The following is a 20636-nucleotide window of genomic DNA, read 5'->3' as shown; positions in this document are numbered from 1 at the left end:
TTAGCTTATTCGTCCTTTAGAAATCTTTCCTTCACCTCTCAAAACTAACTCATGAAGGAGATGCCTCAATTCATGCCTCTACTTAGGACTTACCAGCCTGTATTATGATTACTAGCTTCGTTATTTGTTGTTATGCAGTATTCAATGAATGAGTAACTGAGATGAGACAGAGGCTGAGATCTGATCATAAAAGATCTTATATGTGAGGCTAAGGAGTTTGGGTTTTATTCAGACTTTAGCGTTCTCTCCTGTTCTTATCACAGTCAGTCTTATATTGTGGTAGTTCTTTGTGATGTGACTATCTCCCTACTAGATTGTGAGTAAGGTAAGTTATATGTATTTGGAGGGTATGGAAAAATCCTATAAGGGTGTTTTAAGATGTTTATATAAAAATGGAATTTAAACATGTTTATTGTAGTCAACAAATTATGTAACCTGTGCATCAATTTTTCATTAAATACATTTCCATGAATTTTTAAAGATCCCTTATATAAATCTTAGTATGTTTCTTACTTAAAACAGTTCTTTGCACATCATAAGCACTTGGTGAGTTAATGTCATTGATCTTTTAAAATTTTTTAGAAAACTTTTATTTAATAAATTTCAAAAGTACAACTTTTGGATTATAGCAGTTACCAAGTAAGTCATAGGCGAGTTTTGAGAGGCTTATGATAGTATGATAGTGAAGTTTGGATGGGTCAAGTAAATGAGTTAAGACTAAGTTAATTTTAAAAGACGCATTTTTGTTTCCCACTAAAAGGGGGGATTGAAAACTCCAAGTTTTCAGAAGAATTCTAGTTCTGAGGCAAAAAATATATCAAATGAATCTGAAATAGAATCCTAGAAAAAGAGGTCCTAACTAAAGAGATTTAGCTATCCACGTGAAGAGGCTCCTGTGGGGAGCAACCCGGACTGGACTGAGTTACTGGAATTAAGACTTATTCTATGCATCTGCTCTCCCACAATATGGCGCTGGGAGAGGAGAAAACAGCTTCTACGCAGCTGCCTCTTGCCAACTTGAGTGATGACCTCCAGGAGCTGATCCTGCTCCTGATTGGAGGAGAGCAGCGTACTCGGCGTGTGGGCAGCCGAGTTAGGATTGGCGGAAGAGGACCATAAAGGAGGAGAGAGACAACATGCACCAGGAACATCTATCTGAAGGAACACCTGTGCAGCCCCCGAGAGAGCCGGCCGGCGGTGTGCCGCTCCCCTGCGGAAGTGGGGAAAGTGGCTAGGGGGAATCGCCCTTCCACTGAGGTGGAAGGGACGGCAGCCAACCCGGGAAGAACCAGCAGCAAACCCGGGGAGGGCCGAGCAGACAAAAGAACAGCGCAGGGTCCTGTGTCGTTCCTCCACGAAGAGGGGGAGCGACAGGCTCCCATTTGACAAAGGTGGGACAACTCGAACATCAGAATAAATAAGGAGTGAGGTGTTTGAGCACAATGAATATATAAAAATTCAGAGGTGTGTAGCAGTGCCTCATAGAAAGAAGTCACTCCCTGTCCCACCATCTTCAGAAGAAATAGGAGATACTGAACATTGGAAGAAACTTAGGGCACCAATCCCTTACTCTGTAAAAATAGCAAACAGATGGAAAGAATCATCCTGCCTTTTCTGCATGAATTGTAACCTGTTCAGGATGAGCAAGGTGTCCCAAGTGATGAGGGTAAATTCCATTTTACAGAATTCTTGCTAATGAATACAAGAGGCTTAGTATTAGAACATTACCATTTTGCAGCATCTAATGAATAAAGATATTCATGCACCTGTTCTCAGTGTCTGAAAGCATTAGCTGGAAAGGCAAAGTGAAACTTCAAAACAGAGGGATCATGTTGTAACTGACTAAATCCTTTGATCAGAAATAGTGTCACTTAAGTGAGACAACCAGACTTTTTTGTGCCTCATTATATTTGCTTTAATATGGAATAGTATCACTGATGGAGTGCTTTTATTAAAACAGTTAAAAATGAGTCTGATTTAAAAGTGTGAGTGCCAGGGCTGCTGCTGTGGTGTAGTGGGGTAAAGCTGCAGCCTGCCGTGCCGGCATCCCATATGGGTGCCAGTTTGAGTCCCGGCTGCTCCACTTCCAATCCAGCTGTCTGCTATGGTCTGGGAAAGCAGTAGAAGATGGCCCAAATCCTACGGCCCCTGCACCAGAGTGGGAGACCTGGAAGAAGCTCCTGGCTCCTAGCTTTGGATTGGCGAAGCTCCGGCCATTGTGGCCAATTGAGGAGTGAACCAGAGGATGGAAGATCTCTCTTTCTCTCTCTGCCTCTCCTTCTCTCTCTGTGTAACTCTGACTTTCAAGTAAAATAAATAAATATTAAAAAAAAGAAATATTGTCTTTAAAAAAAAGTGTGAGTGCCTTATAAGAATAGGAATTTTTTTTTTAATTTATTTGACAGGTAGAGTTATAGACAGTGAGAGAGGGAGACAAAGAGAAAGGTCTTCCTTCTGCTGGTTCACTCCCCAAATAGCCGCCACGACCGGAACTGCGCCGATCAGGAGCCAGGTGCTTCCTCCTGGTCTCCCATGCGGGTGCAGGGCCTAAGCACTTGGGCCATCCTCCACTGCCCTCCCGGGCCACAGCAGAGAGCTGGACTGGAAGAGGAGCAACCGGGACTAGAACCTGGTGCCCACATGGGATGCCGGCGATGCAGGCGGAGGATTAACCAAGTGAGCCACAGCACTGGCCCCGAAAAGAGCCTTTATTACAAAGCTAATTCCTGAAGGCAGCATACGTATTTAAAATGCACTGAAGGATATATTGGTACACAACAAATGATCTCTGCCTACAAGGCACCTTCAATTTCGAAGGAAACAAATACAAATTAGACTCTCATTTAATATAGGAAAAGATTTTCCAGCTGGAAAGCATGATGTAAATGTAGAGTACTATTTATATTAAATGTCTGAAAAATGAAAAAAATACAGGAAAAATAGAACATCATTTAATAAGAATCCTTCTTGCAACATTATTTTGGTAAATTTATGTCTTCTAGTTGATGAAAATATAGAGTATCTGTTACTATTAATATAAATTTCCCTCATATTCCTAAACTGAATAATGTAGTCTTCTGGCACTAGACTTTTTCTTATTTGGGCAAATGAAGTTTGTCACTTATATAAAAGCAAATATTCCTTAAGTGTCCAAAGAAATCATAATTTTGATAACTTAACTGTAATAGTAATATAGAATGACTGATCTAACTTGAATTTATTGTGCATATGAAACCTCAATTTATATATGAATTAATTTTAGTATAAAAGACTAGTGTGCAATTTCCAATGAAAAATGTTTAGGCTTTAAGAAATTAGTTTGACTTTATCATCTTTTATCATTGATGGCAAAGGATTAAAAGCAGTTTGTCTCTCTTATAGATCTTAGCAAATTGCTGACACCTCAGGGGGAAAACTGGAAAATCAATTTTGAATAATTCTGTTGACATTGTATTTTACCTGAGCTTTTGTTTTTCTAAGCTTATTTATTTGTGAAAACTATATTTTTTGCTGTTTTTAAGAATTCTCAAAGAGTAGAGGGATTTTATAGTTTTTTAAAAATGAAATGTGTTAGAGATTAGAAGTGGGTATATACGAAGCACAACCTGCTTTATTCCTTTTTTGAGAATGTTTATTAAACATTTACTGTATGCTAAGTGGATACATTAACTAATTATGGAAACAGCAAGCGCCACAGACATACAGTCATCACCTGCATTACAGATGAGGAAATGGAGGCACAGAAAGACTATGCAGTTTGCCCACGGTAATTACTTAGCCATGTTGGGACAGGTCTAGGATCCTGCCTCAGCCCTCATGCTCATAATCATTTTGTTCTTCTACCTCAGTGACTGCTATTGCTGATTTCCTGATGATTTTTCCTCCAGCATCTCTATTAAAAGGGACCATTTTCTCAGAAAATCTTAATTTTGGTATCAGCAAGAAGGCTTATTGATTGGAGAGAGGAAAACATTTTAGATATATATATATTTTAAATAAAGAGGGGAGGTAGTGGGTAAGATCCAGCATTCCAGGGGCTGACATTGTGGCACAGTGGGTTAAGCTGCCAGTTGCATTGCTGGCATCCCATTTCCATGTGCTGGTTTGAGTCCTGCCTGCTCCGCATCTGCTTCTAATCCAGCTCCCTGCTAATGTTCCTGGGAAGGCAGCAGGTGATGGCCCTGGTATTTGGGCCTCTGCCACCATGTGGGAAACAAGGATAGAGTTCCTGGATCCTGGCTTGGGTTTGGCCCAGCCCTGGCTGTTGCAGGCATTTGGGGAGTCAACCAGCAGATAGAGGATGGATCTCTCTCTCTGCCTTTGTACATACACACAAATTTTTTTTGAAGAAAAAAGGCCCAACATTCTATGTAGCAGTTCTGGGATAAATGGCTAGTATCACAGGTTTCTAGAGCAGGTAGCAAAAGTGTTTTTAGTTCATGCTAGAAATTCTAAGATTCGGGGCCAGCGCCGTGGCTCACTTGGTTAATCCTCCGCCTGCGGCGCCTGCATCCCATATGGGCGCCAGGTTCTAGTCCCAGTTGCTCCTCTTCCAGTCCAGCTCTCTGCTATGGCCTGGAAAAGCAGAAGATGGCCCAAGTGCTTGGGCCCCTGCACCCACATGGGAGACCAGGAGGAAGCACCTGGCTCCTGGCTTCGGATCAGTGTAGCGCTGGCTGTAGTGGCCATTTGGGGGGTGAACCAGTGGAAGGAAGACCTTTCTCTCTGTCTCTCTCTCTCTCACTGTCTAACTCTATCTGTCAAATAAATTAAAAAAAAAATTCTAAGATTCCATCAGCCTGTGCAGATGTGAAATATTCTTCCCACTGTATTTTGCTCCTTGACTTTCTGAATCACTAATTGTGTGAGCCTTGACAGGTTAGATGACCCCTCTAACATCCTACAAATTGTGATAATAATTCCCAGCTCAGATCCCTCAGTGGGAGCAAACTCAGTGGATGATCTCATCTATGAAAAGTACTAAGGGCAGGACCTGCCACATGGTCAGTGCCCAGTGAAATGCAAGTTATTATTGAGCACTGTGGGACATACAGACAATATTTAACTCAATAATTTTTCAAGTTGATAAAAATCAGCTAACTGGCCAGGATGCATACACAAATAACCACAGTGAGGTGAAGTAGAATTAGTGTGAAATTAGAAGTATGAAAAACTGCAGTGGGAGAGGGGTCACCTTTGTTGGTGGAATTAGGGAAAGATCTAAGGAGGTGTCAGTTTTTTCATTTAAGCCAGTGTTCTCTGAAGTGTGGGATGCACGTGGATCAATGATAGGAGATGATTTCAGGTAGTGCTTTGACCTAGCATGAAATAACTGAATTGCACAGTGGAAAAATGTACCTTTTTCCAGCTAGTCTGATCTCATCAGGGAGAACTTCTCAGCTTGGTGTCAATAGGGACAGCTCTAACCCACACTCACCTGCCTTATAGTCAGAGAGAGCAGCCCTCAGGCTCAGAATATGGAGCAGCTCCTGACAATTTGTGTTACTTTCATGCTGTTTTTATAGTTACCTGCTATGCCAAGTGATGCGAAGTTTTCTTTGTAAACATACTTAAAATTTTTTTAAAGATTTTATTTATTTATTTATTTATTTGAGAGGTAGAGTTACAGACAGTGAGAGGGAGAGACAGAAAGAAAGGTCTTCCTTCCGTTGGTTCACCCCTCAAATGGTCGCTACAGCCGGAGCTACGCTGATCCGAAGCCAGGAGCCAGGTGCTTCTCCTGGTCTCCCACGCGGGTGCAGGTGCCCAAGCACTTGGGCCATCCTCCACTGCCTTCCCGGACCACAGCAGAGAGCTGGACTAGAAGAGGAGCAAACAGGACAGAATCTGGCATCCATATGGGATGCTGGCACCGCAGGCGGAGGATTAGCCAAGTGAGCCATAGCGCCGACCCCTTAAAATTTTTTTTTTTTTTTGAAAGGCAGAGAGAGCAAGCTAGCTCCCATTCACTGGTTCAGACCCCAAATGCTGAGGATCCTGGAACTCAATTTAAGTTTTCAAGTTTTCCAGGTGGATGGTAAGAACCCAAGTACTTGAGCCATCACTTGTTGCCTCCCAGGATGCCCATTAGCAGGAAGCTGGATTGAAGTGGAAGTGGGAATTAAACCTCAGCACTCCAATGTGAGATGTGAGTGCCCTAATGGCATCTTAACACCAATGTAATATATTCTGTAGCAGAAAAGTGAGTTGATTGAAAGAAAACACATTAAGCTAGTGTTACATATGTGTCATGGATGATGGTAAATGGTATTGGCTAAATTCTGAAAAAGGGACAGTTTACTAGGGACTGTGAGTATTCCTAGTATGGTACAACTTGAGTAAAGGGACATGGGCAAAAATGTATTTGAGAGTAATAAACAGGCCCATTTTAGGGGAGCAAGTTTCTTTTTTTTCTTTTCAACTTTTATTTTAAATATAAATTTCCAAAATACAACTTTTGAATTACAGCAGGTTTCCCCCCCATAACCTCCCGCCCACCCGCAACCATCCCATCTCCCACCCCATTCTTCATCATGATTCATTTTCAATTACCTTTATACAGAAGATCAACTTAGTATATACTAAGTAAAGATTTCAACAGACTACACCCACACAGACACACAAAGTATAGAGTACTGTTTGAGTAGTAGTTTTACCATTAATTCTCATAGTGTACAAAGTACAGCACATTAAGGGCAGAGGTCCTACATGGGGAGCAGGTGCACAGTGACTCCTGTTGTTGACTTAACAATTTGACACTCTTATTTATGATGTCAGTAATCACTTGAGGCTCTTGTCATTAGCCACCAAGGCTATGGAAGCCTATTGAGTTCACCAACTCTGATCTTATTTAGACAGGGCCATAAGCAAAGTGGAAGTTCTCTCCTCCCTTCAGAGAAAGGTACCTCCTTCTTTGATGGCCCGTTCTTTCCACTGGGATCTCACTCACAGAGATCTTTCATTTAGGTCATTTTTTTTTTTTTTTTGCCACAATGTCTTGGCTTTCCATGCCTGAGAAACTTTCATGGGCTTTTTAGCCAGATCCAAATGCCTTAAGGGCTGATTCTGAGGCCAGAGTGCTGTTTAGGGCTTTTGCCATTCTGTGAGTCTACTGTGTATCCTGCTTCCCATGTAGGATCATTCTCTCCTTTTTAATTCTATAAATTATTTGCAGACACTGGTCCCATCCATGCAATCCCCTTGACACTCAATTCCATCCCCCCAATCAACCATGAACCTAAACTGATCACTCCAACAAGTAAGATGGCATTGGTACACGCCACCTTGATGGGATTGAATTGGAATCCCCTGGCACATCTGTAGCTCTACCATTAGGGGTAAGTCCGAGTGAGTGTGTGCTGAACTGTACATCTCCTCCCTCTCTTATTCCCACTCCCACATTCAACAGGGATCACTTTTCAGTCAAATTTAAATGACTAAGAATAATTGTGTGTTAATCAAAGAGTTAAACCAATGGTGTTAAGCAGAACAAAAAAACACCAAAAAGAATAAAATAGAAAGTTGTTCCTCAACAGTCAGGACAAGGGCTGATCAAGTCATTGTTTCTCACAGTGTCCATTTCACTTCAACAGGTTTCCTTTTAAGTGCTCAGTTAGTTGATCAGGGAGAACATATGATATTTGTCCCTTTGGGACTGGCTTATCTCACTCAGCATGATGTTTTCCAGATTCCTTCATTTTGTTGCAAATGGCCAGATTTCATTTTTTACTGCTGTATAGTATTCTATAGAGTATATATCCCATAATTTCTTTATCCAGTCTTCTGTTGATGGGCATTTAGGTTTATTCCATGTCTTAGCTATTGTGAATTGAGCTTCAATAAACAGTGAGGTGCAGACAGTTCTTTTATTTGCCAATTTAATTTCCTTTGAGTAAATTCCAAGGAGTGTGATGGCTGGGCCATGTGGTAGGGCTATATTCAGGTTTCCGAGGAATCTCCAAACTGTCTTCCATAGCGGTTTTACCAGTTTGCATTTGGGGAGCAAGTTTCACTACTGATGAGTAAAGGCTGAAAGTACAAAACTATATTAAAATTACGTTGCTAACAAAGTTGTACGAATCTGTCAATAATTGTTGGTATTCCTAACCTGCTGTTTCTTATAATTTTCTCATGGAAAAATTTCTCACACTTCTGTAGATCTGAGGAGAAAATTAAGCACTTCAGTCAACTTAAATCTGAACTTTTTCTTAAAGACAATACTCTGAGCAAGATACTTTGTTTAATTATGGAGCTTAAAGCAGCAGCCCGGAAAAACTTCATCCTGAAAAAGCTCTTCTGGAAAGTAAGTGTTTTCTTTTATTTTTAACCTTTTCTAATTGTTTCACCTGTTTATTAAATTCAGGCATAAATTAAAATATAAAAATGTCTTTTATGCTGATGCTGTATTTTAAAAGGATGATTAATTCTTTAAAGATTTGGTTATTTGTAATTACATTTTTTGAAAGATTTTATTTATTTATTTGAAAGGAAGTGTTACAGAGAGAAGGAGAGACAGACAGAATGGTCTTCCATTCGCTGGTTCACTCTGCGGATGGCCACAATAGCTGGACCTGAGCCAATCCGAAGCCAGGAGCCAGAAGCTTCTACCAGGTCTCCCACTCTGGTGCAGGGGCCATAGGACTTGGGCCATCTTCTGCTATTTTCCCAGACCATAGCAGAGAGCTGGATCGGAAGAGGAGCAGCTGGGACTTGAACTAGTGCCCATATGGGATTCTGGTGCCAGAGGTGGAGGCTAAGCCATTACACCACAATGCTGGCCCACTGATTAAGTTTAGTACAGCCACACCTTAGCACCTGCAAATTTGTGGTGTTATCAAAAATGTGCACTGGGGTGGTAGGGAGGGGTTGATAGCAAAATAGTAGCCCCTTGGTTGGGTTAGTAGAGTCACAGAATATCAAGGTAAGAGGGGAAACTTTTGGCGTGCGAGATGCACATATCGGTATAGACGGTGAGATGGGAAAGTAGATTTCATGAAGTTGTTCAGTGTAGCTTCCCGTATAACACAAATAATTTTTACAACTGACTTACAAGTGTAAGACTGATATTTTATAAAGTACGACCCCTGGGAAGTCAAGGCAACCTAGTTCTCACTTAGTAAGTGACAGACTTCATTTTCAGTTTCAGGCGAGGGCATTAAGGAGCTCAAGTGAACTGCCCATTGGGGCAACTATAGTTCACAGTAAATTATATCCTATATAAAAAATTCAAGGAGGAGCTGGCAGGCTCTAAACAAAAAGAAAAGGAAATGCCAAAACAAATGGTGTGGTGCTAATGAGGCCCAGGTGAGGAGGTGAGCCTTGCCTAGGGCTGAGTTCATGTTGATGTTTCTCTGTTGAATCCTAATTCTGGCCAGTGGCCTCATTTATAGCTACTACCATTTTATTTATTTATTTATTTATTTGCTGAGGAGAGAGAAAAAGTGCTCCCTTATCTGCTCCCTCAAATGCCCACAAGGTCAGGGCTGGGCCAAGCTGAACCAAGGAGCTTGGAACTCAGTCTAGGTTTCCCATGTGGCTGGCAGGGACCCTAGTCCCTGAGCCACCATGTGCTGCCTCCCAGAGTGTGCATTAGCAGGAAGCTGAAATTAGGAGTTGAGCTAGAACTCAACCCAAGCCATATCATTATGGAATGTGACCATCCCAACTGGCATCTTAACTGCCAGGCCAAACACCCACCCTGCAGCCACACTTCACTGAGCAGTGCAGAAGTACACAATTTCCCACAGTTCAAGGCAGGTCTCGCTATTTCTTAGATTCTACCTGCTTCACATGTAGGATGATGAGACTAGGCTGACCTGCTATTCCACTTTTCTTGTGCCATAGGTTGTGGCTTAACCCGCTAAGTGACAACACCAGCCCCACTAATTTTTCAGGTTCTAAATAAGCAAAGCACTTTTGACAGTTGCTGGAATATGTCCCACTCCTGCTCCTCTTTCTCTTTCTACACTGTCATCCTCAGTCTCTTCTGGTGGTATGCCACCTAAATAGAAGCACACAGATAAGTGCCTAAGCAAAGAGTCTTGGTTGTCAATAGTCATCAGAAATCCTGGAGAAACAATGAACAATACAGGAACAGAAAAGCAATTCCATTATATTTCTCATTAGTACCAACTGCCTGATTTCATGGACCAGTGCCTATTATCATGCTCAATTTACTTCATGAGACTGAATAGGAGCACAAATATATTAGTTCCCCAATTCTTAAGTCTGTGTTTATTTAGACTGAAATGGAAATCTGCCTTTCTGCTTCATTGCCAGAAGTATTCACATCGTTTTGCACCATTGTTAAGGGCTATACCATACATGTATCATTGTGTTAGTCAGTATTTTTAAATGCCAGTATTCCTATCCATTATTTTGTTATACCTTAACAAAGCCTAGATTACTTTGGGAAGGCAGGAATTATAGTAACCCTATTTTCCAAAGTGACTGACTTGCCTGATATTGCATACCTATTCCTAGAGGATCTTCAATATTAATAACCAAGCCAGGCTTCAATAACATCGCCCTGGCATCCCTCCCTAGCTCCTTCTCTGTGCTCCACGCTGGCGATCGCCCAGTTCCATGTATACAGTGTGTTGTCAATTTGGGTGATTCTAGTTTTAATGAGAGACATTATTACTCAGTTATCTCACCAAAGAACAAGTCATTTCCTCATACTTTAATGTAAGGATAGCAAGTTCTGACAACTGAACTCTTAATTACCATCTTCTTTTCCATTTGTTTTCACAGACCAGTGACCTTTTCTATTTCCTAGTGAACAAACTTCATGAATATTTGCCAGAGTCTAGGGATAAGAATGCACGCCAAAATAAAAGCCAAAGGGCTGATGAGCTGGTGTAAGTATTAAGTAGGTAATCATAGATCACCCCCCACCAGGGTGTTTAAGAAAAATTGAAGGCACTGGATGACACATATGTGGTATTAATGATTAATGGTGCTGCAAGTTTTGCTTCACATGAATTTTTTAAAATAGCATTCATTTTGTTCTAATTTTAATGGGAGAAATGGATGTCTGGAGGAAAGACACCTCTTCCTGTATTCTGGTTTTTACCTATGAGATTTTAAAATGTATTAATCAATTTAATGTAATTGAGAGAGAACTCCCTTCTGCTAGTTCACTCTGTAAATGCTCGCAACAGCCAGGGCAAGGTCAGGTTGAAGCCAGTAGCGAAGAGCTTACTCCAGATCTCCTACATAGGTGTCAGGGAACCAAGTACGCAAATCATCATTTGCTGCCTCCCAAGGTGTGCGTGAACAAGAAACTGGAATGGGAAGCAGAGCTGGTAATTGAACCCAGCTGCTTGGATACAGGTTTCCTAACTTCTTGGCCAAACACCTGTCCTACTCTTGATGTTTTGGGCCAATTATAACCTATTTGAAAAAAACTCTAAATTTTAAAAAATGCTTTTAAAATAGTGTGTGATTATCCTAAAAACTGTTGAAAAACATATAAAAATATGAAAATGACTTAATTGTGACCATCCAGTTACTTATTCAACAGATAATTTTGAATGTAGCAATCAGAGAGGCACTCAACCAATGTTGGCAGTTTCATGTACAGAATGTCCTGCCTTTGCATTTTTATATCTATCTGAAAGCATTTCTAGCAAGGTTATCTACATTTGTGGAATTCTGAATATCTAATGAAATCATGCCATTCCCATACTTCTTTTCTGTTTGTTCTCTAGGGTATGCATTGAAATTCTGCAGACCCTAGGACTGATGTTCAGAGAAACAGAAACTGAATCATCACGTCTGAACACACTGGCAGCTAAGAAGTAAAGTGTTTTGGAAAACACTGGGACCTTGTAGTTGGAATCCATTAACTACTCTTGTTGAGTGTCTTTCAAAACTTGAATCGCTCATTTTCTGTTCAATCCCCTTGAAAGTATAATACACTCTTGTCTCTTCACTTCCTTCTGTGATGATCACATTAATTGGCACATGCTGAGTCCTCTCTGCTCCCCTGGATTGTTAAGAGTACAAAGATTTTCTTAGCATAATTTCATCTTTTGTGCTAGTCTGGTGAACTTGAAAAAGACCAAATGGCCCATCCTATATTAAAAGCCAGGAGGTCTCTATTAGAAATTTTCCAGAGTACGTTTATATTTACATAACAGAAAAACTACACTGTAAAGGCAGGAGTTATAAGTAGCCGTACTTACTATGTACAGTCAGGCTTTGTTTAGGGATTGGGACGTGTTCTGAGAAATGTACTGTTAGGCAATTTCATCATTGTGAAAATATGGAGTAAACTTGCACTAGCCTAAATGGCATAACTTCATATATACACACATATAAATACACACAAGGATACTTCTAAAAGCTCATAGAAAAGTTGAATTAAAAGATAAGTTTACTTTGGTACAAAAAGTTTTGGAAATCAATGCATATGAGGGCTCTTTAAAATGTTAAAATGTGGGTTATGAAAAAGCTGTGCATGGATTTCAAAATTATTTGCACTTAAATAAACATTTTAATTCCATTTTCCCACAGACTTTTTTGGTACATAATTGTATGTGCTATGCTTTTATATGACTGACAGCACAGCAATAGACATACATGTGAGTAATGTGTGGTGCTACAATGTGAGGATGGCTACAGCATCACTAGAGGGTAGGAATTTTTCAGCATCATTGTAATCTTATGAGACCACCATCATATATGCAGTTCTTTGTTGATGAATGTGTCATTATGTGGCACGTGACTGTAATTATGTGACCTCACAGTGAATGACCTGGGGATTTATACACATATTAGATGAGCAGCTGTAATAAAGCCACTCTTAAAATATGTGATCCAAAGAAGACAGAAATTGATAATCTTTCTCATATAACAGTCCAGAGTAGACAGTCAAGCTTTCCCCCACATCCGCCAGCCACCTCCTGTGCCTCTGCCATCTTCTGTCATGCTGTCCTTGTCCTGTGGTTGAGCAGGCTGCTCTTCATGCCTTCATTAGACTGTGGGAAGCACAAAGAGAGGTAGAGGGCAAACACATTTCCTTTTTAATCAAGGCATATAACACTTCTGCTCTGTTCTGTTGGTGAGAACTCAAGAGAGCTAGGAAATATGTCTGTAGTTGGACAGCTATGTGTCTAGCTAAACTTTGGATGGTGATAAGGGCATCTGTCATTACAAGGAAGAATGGAAAAATGTTTAGTGGAGGACAATGGCATCTTTGCTACAGAAAGTTTGTGTTTGCATGCTTTGAATTATCTGCTTGATTTTTAATACGTATTTATACAACTTTGCCCAAAAATCTTAATTTTTTTCTACCCTCATCAATTATTTACCTGAATTCAGAAGGATGAAGACATGAATCATGGAGAAGGATAAGAACTTTTGGTAGCATTTCCCTAGGCTATTTATTAATGTCCTTTAAAGATAAATGTTAATGATGCTGTTCATTTGTGTTTCTTAAGCAACTGGCTATGTGCTAAGGATTATGGGCGTACTATGCTTTATAGCAGAAGTAGGCGAACATTTATGTAAATTGCCATACAGCAAATATTTTTGGCTTTTTAAGCCATACAGCCTCTGTTGCACCTACTTTACTTTGTCATTGTAGCACAAAAGCAACTATAGTACATAAATGAATGGGCACAGCTATGTTCCAGTAAAGCTTTATATACAAAAACAGGCTGTGGACTGAATCTGGCCAGCAGGCTATAATTTGCTGATCACTGCTATACAGCAAACAAGGACAATACAGTTAATTATGTTCTCTGCCTACTTCGTTATGTAGTTGGTAGCACTGCCACTCTTCCTCAATGTCCAAAATGGAGATTTAAAACTTTTTTTTTAAGATTTATTTTATTTATTTGAAAGGCAGAGTTACTGAGAGAGAGGGAGAGACAGATCTTCCATCCTCTGTTTCACTCCCCAAATGGCTGCAACAACCTGGGCTGGGCCAGGCTGAAGCCAGGAGCTTATTCTGGGTTTCCCATGTGGGTGCAGGGGCCCAAGCACTTGTGCCATCCTCCACTGCTTTCCCAGGAGTGTTAGCAGGGAGCTGGATCAGAAGTGGAGCAACCAGGTCTTGAACCGGTACCCATCTGGGATGTGGCATCATAGGCGGCAGCGTAACCTGCTAAGCCACGGTGCTAGCCCCTCAAGACTATTTTGAAAATTATTAGTAAAGCTTGTTATTCTTTTTCTCTACCTTTTAGTCCCTACCTTTTTTTTTTTTTTTTTTTTTTTTTTTTTCATTTTTGATAGGCAGAGTGGACAGAGAGAGAGACAGAGAGAGAAAGGTCTTCCTTTGCCGTTGGTTCACCCTCCAATGGCCGCCGCTGCAGCCGGCGCACCGCGCTGATCCGATGGCAGGAGCCAGGATCCAGGTGCTTTTTCCTGGTCTCCCATGGGGTGCAGGGCCCAAGCACCTGGGCCATCCTCCACTGCACTCCCTGGCCATAGCAGAGGGCTGGCCTGGAAGAGGGGCAACCGGGACAGAATCCGGCGCCCCGACCGGGACTAGAACCCGGTGTGCCGGCGCCGCAAGGTGGAGGATTAGCCTATTGAGCCACGGCGCCGGCTCATTCCCTACCTTTTTCTAATCAAGTTGAAAAAAAAATCACCCTTACCTCTGTAGCAAAGTATTGCTTTTGATATTTATTTTGAATTTGTTTTTACTATATCAGTTTCACTATATCAAACCTCTTACCTGATATGACTTTTTTTATGTCCTTCAATACAAGAGCATTGAATTGCTGTAGCAGAGACTGTTTTCAGCCAATTTTGATAAGCATTGGGTCAAGTCACATGACTCAGCATTACCTAGCACAGTAAATGTCCAATATAGTGGTAGTAGTCTTTTATTGCCAGTACCAAATTACCACAAGTGTAGTGGCTTAAAACAACATATGTTTATTATCTCACAGTTTCTGTGGATCAGGGATCTGGGTATTGCTTAACTGCATCCTCTGCTCAGGGTTTCATAAGGCTTCAAGTAAGGTGTTAGCTGGGGCCACAGTCTTGTCTGAGGCCTGGGGTTCTCTTCCAAGCTCATTTTGGTAATTATTTATTTTTATTTTTATTTTTTTGACAGGCAGAGTGGACAGTGAGAGAGAGAGAGAGACAGAGAGAAAGGTCTTCCTTTGCCGTTGGTTCACCCTCCAATGGCCGCCGCGGCCAGCGCGCTGCGGCCGGCGCACCGCGCTGATCCGATGGCAGGAGCCAGGAGCCAGGTGCTTTTCCTGGTCTCCCATGGGGTGCAGGGCCCAAGCACCTGGGCCATCCTCCACTGCACTCCCTGGCCACAGCAGAGAGCTGGCCTGGAAGAGGGGCAACCGGGACAGAATCTGGCGCCCCGACCGGGACTAGAACCCGGTGTGCCGGCGCCGCTAGGCGGAGGATTAGCCTAGTGAGCCGCGGCACCGGCCCATTTTCGTAATTATTGGTGGAAATAATTTCCTTTGAGCTGCAGAACCCATGAAGGCTTGTTTCTTAGCAGGAGCATTCTGTGAGTTCAGGGAAGGACTAAGCATTCTTTTATAGGGCTCACCTGGTTAGATCCTGCCCACTTAGGAGAATCTCCCTTTGCTAACCTCAAAAATAGCTAACTGGGGGCCTTAATTATATTTGCAAAACCCCTTCACCCTCTCCACCTAATATAATCACAAGAGTGGTCATCAAACATATTCACAGGTCCAGCCCATACTTAAGGCGAAGGAACTTAAATAGAGTATGTGTAGCAGGGAGGTGGGTGTCTTGGAAGTCATGTTAGAATCTTAACACCCACTGACTTAGGAGGATGTGAGTTTGCCCTTCAAAGTCTGTTTTAAAAGATATTATAGTGCATTAAAACTTCAAGTGTTAGAAATAATAACATCTGAACAATGAACGTATTAAATAGTTGGGATTGTTTTTAAGGCTGAGCTGTCAATCTTATAGTAAGTCAATATTTTCAGGATGAAACTACCATTTTGATTAAAATTCCTTCTGTCCATTATTGATTTAATGGATTTTAAATGAAGTGAGTTGGCAGAAGGGGTGTGTTTCAAATTAAATTCCCTTTGAGCAAATAAAAACGCAGTTATTCATTTCAGCATTCCCCTCTTTATTATTTTCATAAATGGAGGTTTTATTAGTTCAACCCTTTTTGCTGTATTCTTCTTGAAATGTGAAATATCCTTTCATATTTTAGTACTGTTATGGTTGAATTCATATATTATCACAGTAAGTGACCTTAGCTTTGGAAAGAAGCTGTTGGTGGAAATAAAAGACTGTAATTAAATATAATGGTTAATAGAATGTCACTTCAAACTTAGTATCAGGAAAGGCTTCTAAAAGGAGTGCTCTGTTGATTTTGGAAGGGTCTTCAAAAGTAAAATTGGCCTTTTAAAGTAGCCTGAATAAATACTCTGTATGATATATCCTGCTTTTGTTGAGAAATTGACACAGAGCTTTCTAGAGTTACTTTTTGAGTTGGAAAAAGGAAGGAAATTGTATTTTTATTAGAATTTTGGTTAATCATTAGCTGCTCATCGCAACAATGACTGAAATGATTGTAAGATTAGGAACCCTCAAATATTACTAATCTAGGACAGTTTATAGTTTCCTTTATTCCAGTAGGAAAGGAATGCTTATGGTTACAGAGCATTTTTGTATGGTCATATCTTGAATTCTTTCACTACTCCATCCTTCAAGCCTATTCTGATATTGTCTTCAATTAGACAATTGACTTTTCTTGTGGTCTGTTTCCAGTTACTTTTCAACCAAACAGGGACTGTACTTGACATATGAAGATGATGCTGGCCAATGTTGCGGCTCAATAGGCTAATCCTCCACTTAGCGGCGCCGGCACACCGGGTTCTAGTCCCGGTCGGGGCGCTGGATTCTTTCCCGGTTGCCCCTCTTCCAGGCCAGCTCTCTGCTGTGGCCTGGGAAGGCAGTGGAGGATGGCCCAAGTGCTTGGGCCCTGCACCCCATGGGAGACCAGGAGAAGCACCTGGCTCCTGGCTTCGGATCAGCGTGGTGCACTGGCCGCAGCGTGCCAGCCGTGGCGGCCATTGGAGGGTGAACCAACGGCAAAAGGAAGACCTTTCTCTCTCTCTCTCTCTCTCTCTCACTGTCCACTCTGCCTGTCAAAAAAAAAAAAAAAAAAAAAAAAAAAAAGGATGATGCTACTAACTCAACTCCTCAGCTGCACATTTTGAATTGTGATTTTTGTTTGGTCTTTTTATTTTCAAATAGAAGGGCATATTATTCAGACATGTAATGGCATTTAAGTAATTTGTTCCTGCAGATTAATAGACAGTACACTTGAAAGTACAATAGACAGTACAGCATTTGAAAGCAAAAGACCTGAAGTTTAATACTAGTTTTATTAACTAATAGCTAATGGTGTTCAGTAGAGCAGTAAGGCCCTGAAATGCTGTTTTAATAAAGGGCTCTGAAGGGGGCCGGCATTTGTAAAGCTGCCCCCGCGACATCCCATATGGGAGCCGGTTCAAGCCTGGCTGCTCCACTTTGATTCCAACTCCAAGCTGATAGCCTGGGAAAAGCCATGGAAGATGGTCCAAGTATTTGGGTCCCTGTCACCCATGTAGGGGACCTGGAAGAAGCTTCTGGCTTTGACCTGGTGTAGCCCTAGCTGTTGTGGCCCTCTGGAGAATGAACCAGCAGATGGAAGCATTCTCTCTCGCTCTCGCTCTTGCTCTTGCTCTCGTTTTGCCCTCCTCTGTAATTCTGACTTTCAAATAAACAAATACAATTTTTTTAAAAAACAAGGGCTCTGAAATAACAAAAACAAAAAACCTTGGGATAAACATTTTAATAAATGCTACACATTATTTATAACAGCCAGGATATGGAATCAACCTAAATGCCCAGCAACAGATGAATGGATAAAGACAATGTGACCAAAATGGACAGAATATTATTCAGCCTTAAAATATTAGGAAATCCTGTTAGTGACAAAAATGGATGAACCTAGAGGGTATTATGCTAAGTGAAATAAGCTGGGTGTAAAAAGGCAAACATCACAGGATCTCAGCTAAATGTGGAATGTGAAGATAATTAAACCCCCAGAAAGTAAAGAATGGTGGTTGCCTGGGAGTGGGTGGGATTGGAAGGTGTTGAACTAAGGGTACAAATTTCAGTCAGATAGGAGAAATAAGTTCAAGAGATCTATTGCACAACATGGCAACTATAATCAATAACGATGTACTGCATACTTGAAATTCACCCAAGAGCAGATTTTTTTTAAAAAGATTTATTTTATTTATTTGGAAGAGTTACAAAGAGATAGAGACAGAGAGAGAGGTCTTCCATCCACTGGTTCACTCCCCAGACGGTCCCAACGGCCAGAGCTGCGCCGATCCGAAACCGGGAGCCAGGAGCTTCCTCCTGGTCTACCACTTGGGTGCAGGGGCCCAAGGGCCTGGGCTATCCTTCACTATAGCAGGCCATAGCAGAGAGCTGGATTGGAAGAGGAGCAGCCAGGACTAGAACCAGCGCCCATATGGGATGGGGGCACTTCAGGCCAGGGCTTTAACCTGCTGAGCCATAGCACCAGCCCCAGCCAAGAGCAGATGTTAAATGTTCTCACTACCAAAAAATGACACACGAAGGAATTCATGCTAATTAGTTCGGTTTAACCATTCCATAATGTATAGATATTTTAAAACATCATATTGTATTCTATAAATATGTGCAATTTTTGCCAATTAAAAAAACTTTTTTTTGACAGGCAGAGTGGACAGTGAGAGAGAGACAGAGAGAAAGGTCTTCCTTTTGCCGTTGGTTCACCCTCCAATGGCCGCCACGGCTGGCACACTGCGGCCAGTGCACCATGCTGATCCGAAGCCAGGAGCCAGGTGCTTCTCCTGGTCTCCCATGGGGTGCAGGGCCCAAGCACTTGGGCCATCCTCCACTGCACTCCCTGGCCACAGCAGAGAGCTGGCCTGGAAGAGGGGCAACTGGGACAGAATCTGGCGCCCCGACCGGGACTAGAACCTTGCGTGCCAGCGCCACAGGCGGAGGATTAGCCTAGTGAGCCGCAGCGCTGGCCCAATTAAAAAAACTTTTAAAAAATGTTGCATACTGTTTCATGGTCTCAGAGACACACGGGACATGTTAGCATGGTAGGGCCTCTGAGAAGTCTTCGTATGAAGATTCTCAGTGAACTTGGGTTAACCATTATCTCCCTAATGTAATTTAACTACAGAATCTATTTGATTATAATATTGCTTGTAATTAGTAATCCATAAAAAGCCCTCTGGAAAACACTGCTATAATTGAAGTCACTCAAATCTCCCTTAAATCCAGATGTCCTGTGCTTTACAAGCTATGTGAACTTCTAGAACTATCCTTTGGCTGATTCAAAAGACCAAGAAATTAAATTTTCATTTAAATTTCTTGTATCTAGATATTCATGTGCATGTGCAAGTGTCCAGAAGTTCAGTCCAAAATGGTCTACAGTGCTTCATATTTGAAAGACAAAGAGCAAGAGAGCGCACACTGCCATCTGTTGGTTCACTCCTCAAATACTCAACAATAGCCAGGCTTGGGCCAGGCCAAAGCCAGGAATCAGGAACTCAGTCTGGGTCTCCTAGGTGGGTGGCAGGGATCCAAGTACTTGAACGATCACCTGCTGCTTCACAAGTGTACATTAATAGAAAGCTGGAATTGGGAGCAGAGCCAGGATACAAACTCAGGGCACTCTGATACTGGAGGTGGGTATCCTAAGTGGCATCTTAATCACGGTGCTACGTGCCCACCGTTTCATCTTTTAAAAATGTAATTAAATCCAGTGTGTGAAAGCTTGGGAATTTTTCTTTTTAAAATTTTGCCATTAATTGTTTTTTATTTATTTATTTCCCAGGGGAACACTATCTAATCTCTTGGAAATTTTGATTAGCAAGCCTCAGATTCCAAAATCTTGTCCTGTGTTTGATATCCAGTTGGCTGATGCGACTTTAGTTGAAATGCCTTTTGATGCTGAGGTAAGATGAGAATTATGGTGACAGGCCAAAGATAATTCTAAGAGATCTTGGGTTTCTGTCTTTTAATGTAGACCATGATATTGTAGGATATAGAATATAATTAAAGAGTAGAGGCTTTGTCTTTAATGTAAAAACTCAGATAACTATTGAGTCAATACTAATATACCTATTTTATATATGTTAAGCTATATATTTAAGCTCTCTCTATATATATTTGATATGTTTTAAGCTATATACACATACCACAGAAAATAATTAGCATTCTTTCTAAAGTAGATAATGCAGTTTATGTCTGTCTCTGAATACAAGATTGATGTATATGTAATTTCATAGTAGAAGTCTGATGAGTTAAAAAGAAACACACTGTCTTAGAAATTTTAGAGCTGGGACCAGCTATGTGGCATGGTAGGCTAAGCCTCCACATGTGGCTCCAGCATCTCATATGGGCAATGGTTCATGTCCCAGCTGTTCCACTTCAGATCCAGCTCTCTGCTAATGGCCTAGGAAGGCAGTGGAAGATGGTCCAAGTGCTTGGGCCCCTACACCATGTGCGAGTCCCAGAAGAAACTCCCGGCTTCAGATCAGCCCAGCTTTGGCCGTTGCGGCCATTAGCGGATGGAAGACCTTTCTCTCTCTCTCTCTCTGTAACTCTGCCTCTCAAATAAA

At 41.5% G+C, this 20636-nt stretch overlaps 1 protein-coding gene across 3 annotated transcripts in view; it reads left to right on the top strand.

Annotated features, from left to right (window-relative positions):
• Window positions 1-20636, top strand: part of C11H12orf56 (chromosome 11 C12orf56 homolog) — a 97580-nt gene that overhangs the window by 66024 nt on the left and 10920 nt on the right. For all 3 annotated transcript variants that reach the window (XM_008256734.4, XM_051845643.2, XM_051845642.2), the window contains 4 exons: window positions 8158-8302; window positions 10753-10859; window positions 11712-11801; window positions 19850-19970. In XM_008256734.4, coding sequence (XP_008254956.1) covers window positions 8158-8302; window positions 10753-10859; window positions 11712-11801; window positions 19850-19970 — 463 coding nt within the window. The remainder of the gene's footprint in view (window positions 1-8157; window positions 8303-10752; window positions 10860-11711; window positions 11802-19849; window positions 19971-20636) is intronic.

Source organism: Oryctolagus cuniculus, chromosome 11 (assembly GCF_964237555.1).
Source record: "Oryctolagus cuniculus chromosome 11, mOryCun1.1, whole genome shotgun sequence".
In the NCBI taxonomy this organism is placed as follows: Eukaryota; Metazoa; Chordata; class Mammalia; order Lagomorpha; family Leporidae; genus Oryctolagus; species Oryctolagus cuniculus.
This window is presented reverse-complemented; position numbering and strand designations above follow the sequence as displayed.